We start from the raw sequence: 10000 nt of genomic DNA, 5'->3' as shown, positions 1-10000 counted from the left end.
CAAGGTGACTATAGAATAGTGGCTGTATCAGTGATACAACTCACTACATGGGGTAGCTGAAAAATCTTAACTTTTTTATTGTTTAATTCTACTTCTTGAGCTGTCAGCTTTATGGTAGCAAGTATCTACCTATGAACCTATGAACCTAAGTTTAATACAGGAATGTATTATCATCTTACTACAAGTTATGAAGGCATCAAGGCTTCCCCTCACTAGACAGCTGTAGTGGCTGTGTATAGTAGACTCACTTTGCTGAACTACTGTATACCCTTATGAAAATGTAAAACATATCCTAAGCTCATTACTGAAGTACAGAATCCATGATGATGCTCTCCACACTTATATTAATGCTATTGGATTGGACACTCTAAATTGGACCTAGATGTGAGTGTGTGCGTGTGTTCATAGGTTCATAGGTTCATAGGTTCATAGGTTCATACTAGGGCATTTATAAGCCTAGCCAGAATGTGTTTGGCTTTCGCCACCCATTTTAAATTTATTTTGCTATGCCCTTTTTCGAGGTTAGTATACTGTGCCTCTGTCTAACAGTGACACAGAAGTGATACCCGGGGTAAACCTACAATCTCCCATCCACTCATCAAGATTCCTCTTGAAGAGATTCAATGAGGGGCTCTGCCTAACCTGGACTGGGATTTTATTCCAGAGTGAAGGGAGCCTCTGGGTTATGAATCTGTCCCTCCAGCATGTCCTATTTATTTCAGTGCTGAGGTTCAAGTGTCTCGAGCGCATAGCTTGATGGGATTTGGATTTTCTGAGGTGCAGCATGTCCATTAATTCCGGGTTGGACATGGCTTTATACGTCAGGCATAGATCGCCTCTGAACAGGCGGTATGCCACTGAGTAGAGCTGGAGTTTCTTTAACCGGGCAGCATATGGCATCTGTTTGAGACCTTTGATCCTCTTGGTGAGGTACTTTTGGGGTCTTTCTAGTTGCTGCAGGTGTCTGGTAAGGTACATCCCAAAAGGGGCATTGTACTCAATTATGGGCCTGATGAGGGATGAGTAAAGGGGCACGATGACGTCCCCTGATCTAGATGTGAATCCCTTCATGATTAGGTGGGCTATATAAAATGTTTTTCTAACAACTTTGGCAACGTGGTTGTCAAATGAGAGATTGCTATCAACTTGGGTCCCCAGGTCCCTAATTACTTCTTCTGTACTTAATGGATTACCAACTATGTGGTAATTTGTGGGCACTTTGTTTTTGCCAAAGGGGATGACTATACACTTTTTGGCATTTAGCTTGAGGCCATGGCTCTGGCACCAGTTGTCTGTTTCTATGAGGCCCTTTTGGAGGATGCTTGTGTCAGCTGGAGAGTCGATTATGGCGCCCAGTTTGCAGTCATCTGCGAACTTGGTCAGCCACAGTCCTTCTGTGTTGGCCTGTACCTCCGAGAAATATATACTGAACAAGAGAGGTCCCAGGACTGAGCCTTGTGGGACACCACTTGTAACTGGTTTGGAGTCTGACATGGCTCCAGCAATTCTAACCATGTGGGTTCTGTCCTTGAGCCAATTTGCAATCCATCTAGTGACATAGGGGTTTATATTTAAGCTGGTGAGCTTATCTATAATGCCCAAGTGGGGTAATGTATCGAAGGCTTTTGCGAGGTCCAGGTAGGCTGTGTGGACCACCTTCCCCTCGTCAATGGCCTTGGTGACTGTTTCAAAGAAATCAACCAGGTTTAAGAGGCAGGATCTGCCCTTAACAAAGCTGAACTGGGTAGGATCCAGTGTTTGTAGGTCCCCAATATCTTTATTTATGAGGTCCATGATGATCATTTCCATAGCTTTGCAGACCAAGCTAGTCAGGCTTATGGGGCGATAGTTTCCAGGATCCGTTGAGGCACCACCTTTATGGAGAGGGAACACTGTTGCTGTACGCCACTCTTTGGGTACATATCCTGTAGTAAGGCTGAGATTGAACAGTAGTTTTATGTTTGGGTTTAGCTCTTCTTGGAGTTCATGTAGGACGCAGCCCAGGACACCGTCTGGTCCCATTGATGCTGTGTGTTTTGCTTTGGAGAGGGCGGCACTTACCTGAGCATCCGAGATGTCAGGGGGGCAGCACTCTGCTGGGATAGATATTTGCCCTTTTGGTGGGGAGGGGGGGGAGAAGTTTGCACTGAACCTGTCAGCTAGGATTTTGGCAATGTCTGTGGGTTCGGTGTATTTTTTGTCATTTTGGACTAATTCTGAGCATATCTGGGAATTACCACTCAGGTTCCTAACATAACTAAAGAAAGCCTTGTGATTATCCTTAGTGTCCTGTGCAATTTTTCTCTCGAACTTGGCTTAGGCAATTTTATGTGTCCGTAGTTTTTTGCTAATACTGATCAGTGATGCCTTCCCTTTTTGGGATTTTGCTCTATCGTTTAGTAGCTTCCTCCTTCTATTGTATAGTTTGTTTATGGCTGGGGTCCACCAGACAGGACATCTGCCTTTGGAGGATTGGGTCTTGGTTTTATTTGGGATCGCATGATCCATGCATTCCTGAAGGTGTTCATAGAATGCGTTTATAAAGGATTCTGCGGTCTGGGCCGTATTTTCCACAGGCCCGGGGGCTTTGAAGGATTCCACCTCAGTTTTGAGGAGTGTGAAATTTGCTTTAGAGAAGTTTTTCACTGTGGTTTTCTGGGCAGGGGTTGGGGTCGGGATGTGAATATCCAGTGAGATTAGTTTATGGTCTGATCTTACCAGTGAGGGATACACTTCTGGTCTGGAGCATAGAGTCCCCATGTTGGTGATGATCAGGTCCAGTATGTTTTCCCCTCTTGTGGCAGTGGTAACAACTTGTTCCATAGCATTTGAGTTTATAAATTCTAGGAACCTTTGGGCTAGGGTGTTGGAGCTAGAGTAATGCTCCCAGTCTATGTTTGGGTAGTTGAAGTCGCCCAATATAATGGTGTTTGGAGAGACCTTCATATTTTCCAGTGTTCTCATGAAGGCCGAGTGGGGTTCCTGGGTTTGGGAGGGTGGTCTGTAGCAGGCTATAAACTGGAAGGCAGTTTTCCCCACTGTTAGTTGCACATGGATAGTCTCTGATGCTTTGTGCTTTGCCACCAACCTGGAGGTGTGGGTATCTTTGATGAATATCGATACTGCCCCTCCTTTTGTGGTTCGGTCCAAGTTTTGGGGCCGAAAAGCATGGTATGAGGTATAACCTGGTAGTGCTGGGGTGCTCTCGGGAGCCCTGAACCAGGTTTCTGTTACTGCACAGATATCAATGTTCTCCATGCTAAGGAGAGTTTTGAGTGCGTGCATCTTGAGGTTTAGACTTCTGGCGTTGAGTAGCATTACTCTTAATTTCTTATCCCTTGTGATACCTATGGAGGTGGGTTTGTCTTTTGAGCCTTGCCTAAAAAAGGCACTATGGGGGTAGCAAGAGCCTTTGCCAATATCCGAAAGCCCAGGGGTGACAGGTGCAAGCCGTCCCTAGCGAAGCATCATGGCTTGTCGAGCATATCATCCCAAGCTGACAGGCATTGGATTTCCTTTGAATGACACCAGTACTTAAGCCGATTGTTGAAATTGATCATCTTGTCTTCATATTGTGGCATCATTCTTGGTGAGGGTAAGATGCTACTCAAGGTCAGGGTCATACCGGCCTGGGCTACATGTTCAGAGAGCTCCTTTATGTCTCTTTTCATGTAGTCCAGGGAGGTACGTCTCAGGTCATTCACACCAGCATGGACAATGACTGAGTCATATTTGTAATTGCCTTGGAGTGATCTGAGTGCTTGTGTTATGTGGCGGATCCCAGCGCCCGACAGGCTGCTCACCGTGACCCTCTCCTTTTTCAGCCTGGTGAGCGGTACGTCAGTGTGCCTGACGATAGAGTCACCTATTACAAGTGTATCAGGTGTGTTGTTTAGTCTTAAGGGCTGTGACTGTTCGTCACACTGGCTTTGTGAGATATGTGTTGCACGTGTTTTGTTTTGGGGTAGCGGCTGCTTAGTTGTCTGCTTTGGAGGTCTCTGCTGCTTCGGCAGATCTTTATTTATAGCCTCCGAGTATGTTTTTGTGTGATTATGTGTTTGGTTTGCTGTTGAGGTAGGTCTATGTGAGACTGGAATTGTAGTGAGTGTGGTTTCCTTCTCCTCCTGACTGGTTATGCCAGTACTGAGTTGAGAGAGCTTAGCCTCCAGTTTGGCTATATGGTTGCATCTCTCACAAGTGTTGGAATTTGTTGGGAGGAGGAGAGGGTTGTCTGTGTACATGAGGCAGTTGTAACATTGCCTCAAGATTCCCAGATTCACCAGCTGGACCAGAGAGGAGATTGACAACTCACCTTTGGACATGCTAGAATAATATTGGGAATTCCTTAATAATTGAAAACCAGGGCCAGTGGGGAGTGAGGGTGTAGTGCTTTTAATTTTTAGTGCTGACTTATATAATTGCTTTAGTGAGCAAGTGCCAGGTAACTTAAGTGCAATGTGTTACAGGTAACTTAAATGTAAAAACGACAAACAGTAACTTTCTTTCAAGTGAAACAAGGAAATAAGTACAGTAAGCAATGCAGATATCACTAGTGATCCACAGAAGCGCTGAGAAGCCGCGTATTAGGTGGAATTAGCGTTCCAGGGAAATAACAAGCAAACAAACAACAAGCATATACATAAAGCTAGATTCAGCAGGCCTGGATCTAGTCTATGCTACAGCAAACAAGGTGTACCAATTTCAGTAAGATACAGTTCAAATATTCAGGCACTATAAACCTTTAACCAGAAATTCCCAGCTCAGAAGGGCAGAGTCCAGCCTCTTCTCCCACAAGAGTGCAGACCACAAACCTTCTTAATGTAAAATAACTGGCCTGAAGCCCAAGTGCTTAAACCAGAACTAATACACTTTAAGAATAACAGACACTAGGCTCTCAATCAGCAGTTCCCGACTTAGAAGGATGAAAGCTACCTGTCCTGCCACCACAGTGCATGCCACAAACCTTCCTAATGTAAAACAACTGGTCTGAAGCCCAAGTGCTTAATCCAAAAGACTTAGAATGATAGCTACACTTTAATCAAGTTACTACCAAGCAGTAATAAATACAATTGAATACTTTAGAGAATGCCTGGATTAGTGCTCAAGTTACACAAACAAAGCTAGATCCAGCAGGTCCGAATCCAGTCTATGCCACAGCAAACAAGGCGCACCAACTTCAGTAAGAAGCAGTTCAGATATGCATGCACTATAAGCCTTTAACCAGAAATTCCCAGCTCAGAAGGGCAGATTCCAGCCTTTCCTCCCACAAGAGTGCAGACCACGAACCCTCTTAATGTAAAATAACTGGCCTGAAAGCCCAAGTGCTTAAACCAGAATTAATACACTTTTAGAATAACAGACACTGAGCCCTCAATCAGCAGTTCCCAACCTAGAAAGATGTAAGCTACCTGTTCTGCCACTACAGTGCAGACCACAAACCCTCTCAGTGCAAAACAACTGGTCCAAAGCCCACGTCTTTAAACCAAAAGGCTTAGAATGAGTTACACCAAGCAGTAATAAATACAACTGAGTACTTTTAAGATGATGCAAAAGTAAAAAAAGTAGGTAGAAACACAAGTACAGTAAAAGCAGATTAATTTTTTTTTTTTTCTGAATAAGTGCTGAGATCAAAGAAACAGATTTGAGTGCTGAAACTAGAAAACTGGCTAGTTATAAGAAAAAAAACTAAGCTAGAAGGCTTCCCTCCAACACAGAAGGGCTTGGGGGCTCAGAAGCCTACAAATAGTCTATACCACTTAACAGGAAAGGCAGGAAACAAGCTTAATTTTTTTTTTTTTTCTGTTTCCCAGATGCTCTCTTTGTACACAGTAGGAGTGCCTGAAATCAGAATATGATCTCACTGCACTCAGTTGAGTGAGCAAATGAGATGGGCCCAGAAGGAGTATCCAAACACAAATTTACAAGAGGGGCGGGCAGTTGCAAGGCCACTAAGATTAACACCAAAACAAAAACAGGGAGGGTGGATGGGACTAACTGAAAAGCAGAGTCAAAACTTCCAGTTCAGTTAATATTCCTTCCACACAGTTAAAATCAATTTAAATACTGTATTTTTTGAAAAAAAGAGCAGATAAAGGTACTTAAATTCTCTTATACGTCCAGTTGAATACATCAAGTTCTTAGCCGGCCAAAGCTGAGGTTTTTAAGCAGAAAATATTTCACACTGTACCACTTAAATAGGCAAGGACAGGAAATCAAAGAATGTGACTACCCCCACACCTGTAATTACTAGCAAATAACAAAGTTCAGCAAACACTGACTAACTTCCAGTTCAGTTAATATTCCTTCCACACAGTTAAAATCAATTTAAATACTGTATTTTTTGAAAAGAAAGAGCAGATAAAGGTACTTAAATTCTCTTATACGTCCAGTTGAATACAGCAAGTTCTTAGCTGGCCAAAGCTGAGGTTTTTAAGCAGAAAATATTTCACACTGTACCACTTAAATAGGCAAGGACAGGAAATCAAAGAATGTGACTACCCCCACACCTGTAATTACTAGCAAATAACAAAGTTCAGCAAACACTGACTAACTTCCAGTTCAGTTAATATTCCTTCCACACAGTTAAAATCAATTTAAATACTGTATTTTTTGAAAAAAGAGCAGATAAAGGTACTTAAATTCTCTTATACGTCCAGTTGAATACAGCAAGTTCTTAGCTGGCCAAAGCTGAGGTTTTTAAGCATTAAATATTTCACACTGTACCACTTAAATAGGCAAGAACAGGAAATCAAAGAATGTGACTACCCCCACACCTGCAATTACTAGCAAATAACAAAGTTCAGCAAACACTGACTAACTTCCAGTTCAGTTAATATTCATTCCACACAGGTAAAATCAATTTAAATACTGTATTTTTTGGAAAAAAAAAGAGCAAATAAAGTACTTAAATTCTCTTATACGTCCAGTTGAATACAGCAAGTTCTTAGCTGGCCAAAGCTGAGGTTTATAAGTGTCCCTTCTGTGGAAGGTTGGGCCCTGGGCTGGCAACTCAACACCGTAAAACTCCACTGCCACTCATGGGTGGACATGTGATCCGCTGTGGCGACCCCTAACCAGGAAAAAGCCGAAAGAAGAAGAAAAAGATTTCCCAAAGCATTCAGTTTGCTATTCAGATATGTGTACTTCAGCATATAATTCATCTCTCCCTCATAAGTTCATAGGATGCTACTAGGCTATTCACCCTGAAGGCCCTTACAAGCCTAGCCAAGAATTTAGCCCATGTTCCCACAAAGTCAGCACCTATTTCCCCTGTCCATCAGGGACACAGATGGAATCCGAGGGATGTATTTAATGTTTCCCATAGTCATCCATATTCCTTTTAAAGAGGGCTAGAGAGTTACTCTGATTAAAATGGACAGGGAGTCTATTTCACAGGCACAGGAGATTCTGGGACACAAATCTATCCCGCCAACAAGTTCTACTAATGTCAGAGACCAGGTTGAGGCCTTGCGTGCAGGTTGCCTGAGTTGATTTTGACTTAGGGATATGCAGCATCTCCATCAAGGCTGGGTCTGAGATGGCCTTGTATGCCAGACACAGGTCACCAGTGAGCCTGAGTAGAGAGATAGGGCTTTTAGCCTTTCTGTATAGGACAGGTGTTTGAGACCCTGGATTTTCCTGGTCAGGAACCTCTCTAGTCTCTCCAGCTGCTGCATGTGCTTGGCAAGGTACATACCGAAGCAGGAATTGTACTCAATAATGGGTATGATAAGGGAGGAGTACAGGGAAGTTATGACCTCCTTGTTCCTGGATGAAGTACCCTTACTTATGAGGTGGGCCATGTAGAAAGCCTTCCATAAAATGGAGGCAGCATGGTGGTCAAAAGTAAGGTTGCTGGGTGCCCAAGTCCCTTACGACTGCTTGCATGCTTAGCACATTGTTATTAATGTGATAATTAGTGGGAATGACATTTTCTCTAAAGGGGATAATGATGCATTTCTTGGCATTCAGTTTGAAGCCATGCTTCTGACACCAGTCATTAGTTTGGGTAAGGCCCTCTTGGAGGATGTTCACATCACTAGGGGAATTTAAGACAGTGGCCAGCTGGCAGTCATTTTCAAACTTCATCAGCCACAGCTAATTGGTTTTGGCTTGCACCTCAGAAAAATATATCCTAAACAGTAGAGGCTCCAAGACTGGTCCTTGTGGTACATTGTTCATTATGCGTCTACTACTAGAAGTGGCTTCCCGTATTTTGACTGAGTGAGTTCTATCAGTGAGCCAGTTAGTTACCCATCTGGTAACATATGGGTTGATGCCTAGCTGGGAGAGTTTATCTATTATGCCCGAGTGGGGAATAGTGTTGAAGGCTTTGGTTAGGTCAAGGTAGGTGGTGTGCACTGTCTTTCCCTCGTCCATGGCTTTGGTGACTGTTTCAAAGAAGTGGGCCAAGTTTAATAGGCATGATCTCCATTTGACAAAACCAAACTGTGTGGGATAAAGCATGTGGGAGGTTGCCAATGTCCTTGTTAATAAGGCCCATGATAATGCATTCCATGGCCTTGCAGATCAGGGTTGTTAGGCTGATAATCGTATAATTTCCTGGGTCAGTGGGCGCTACACCTTTGTGTAGAGGGATGACAGTGGCTATTCTGCATTCAGCTGAGATGAATCCAATGCTCAGGCTTTGGTAGAATAGGGTGTATAACAGAGATGAGAGCTCATGCCTGAGTTCATGTAGGATGCAGCCAGGGATGTTGTTGGGTCCCATGGAGACTGCATCTTTTGCCTTTGAGAGGGCATTAATGACCTGCTCCCTGGAGACTGTAATTTTTGCCTTTAAGAGGGCATTAAAGACCTGCTTCCTTGTGATTAGGGGAGGGGAGGCAGGTGAACTTATTGCCTTATTTGTTGCTAAGTACAGAGCACACAGAACAACTATATTCTCCCTAGAAGACAAGGAGAAGTGTGCCACCATGTCATGACTCCTGTGACATATATGCTTGCCTATACAATAAAGTCCTATCCTTGAACACTGTCATGTGCTGCAGTGCTCAGCGTGTACTACTACCACTTTATACAGCAATGTGCTGCAGTGCTCAGTGTTCCTTTTAAATGAATGCCATGCAGTATTTCCACCACTGAATATCTATCTATATAGCTCTATATGTATATATGAATATTATTCATTGCAGTGTGTTGCAAGGAAGCAGAAGGAGGGGGACAGCACTCCACATGCTGATTGTAATAGACTCCCCTTCTTTGGTCATTAAAAGATGAGATATTTGAAGGCAATGACAGAGTTTGACAACTGAGCTTTTGACAACTGACCTTAAGTTTGTGCAAACAATATGAAATATTGAGGGAAAATTCCACTCAGATTCCAATGCAATTAAACTGTTGAACAATTTTAGAAGGTGCATCACAGGGTCTGCAGACATTCTCTCACACAATTAGACTTTGTTTAATGTTATTTGTCTTGTAAAACAAGTGAATGAACCTGCTTTTATATTCAATGTCCAAAGCAAGCAAATTAACCTGCTTTTGTATTCAATGTCCAGTCTTATGCAATTGATAAATTGATTTGTTTATTTATTTGCTTTCTTGTTTGTTTGTTTGTATATATTAACTGGTGAAGAACTGATCAACAACAACCTTTTTTCAGATTTTTCCAAACACCTTTCATAAAATAACTCAGAAAGACAACACAAAATGAGTTTCATTATCCCCTGGCATGTTTTGTCAGTTTAGTGCAGAGGACAAAGGCTATCAGATACAAATAAGTTTTATCTCATAGTCCTGTTTTTTTTTTCTTTCACTATTAATTTGCTTGTTGTGTTACTCTAAGTAGATCACTTAGACAGAGGGCACTCACGCTCCACAGGAAATTAACTTTTGCAAAGCTATGAAAATAAAGAAATAAAACATTTATTAAGAAAAGCATTTAATGTGTAGTTTCATATTTGGCATCAGTAATGCAAAATAGAATTCATCGATTGTTCTTCTTGCTCACACAGCCCGAAGGACTTCCTGTGGCACT

General features: G+C 42.6%; 1 protein-coding gene across 1 annotated transcript in view; it reads left to right on the top strand.

The window, feature by feature from the left end:
• Nucleotides 1-10000, top strand: part of LOC122808188 (alpha-2-macroglobulin-like protein 1) — a 452973-nt gene that overhangs the window by 381112 nt on the left and 61861 nt on the right. Inside the window, exon 22 of the mRNA XM_044079156.1 lies at nucleotides 9978-10000. This exon is cut by the window's right edge and continues 29 nt beyond it. Coding sequence (XP_043935091.1) covers nucleotides 9978-10000 — 23 coding nt within the window. The remainder of the gene's footprint in view (nucleotides 1-9977) is intronic.

Source organism: Protopterus annectens, chromosome 8.part0 (genome assembly GCF_019279795.1).
Source record: "Protopterus annectens isolate FY-2018-M chromosome 8.part0, PAN1.0, whole genome shotgun sequence".
Taxonomy (NCBI): domain Eukaryota; kingdom Metazoa; phylum Chordata; order Ceratodontiformes; family Protopteridae; genus Protopterus; species Protopterus annectens.
Note: the sequence above shows the minus strand (reverse complement) of the source record. Positions and strands in the feature narration are given on the sequence as shown.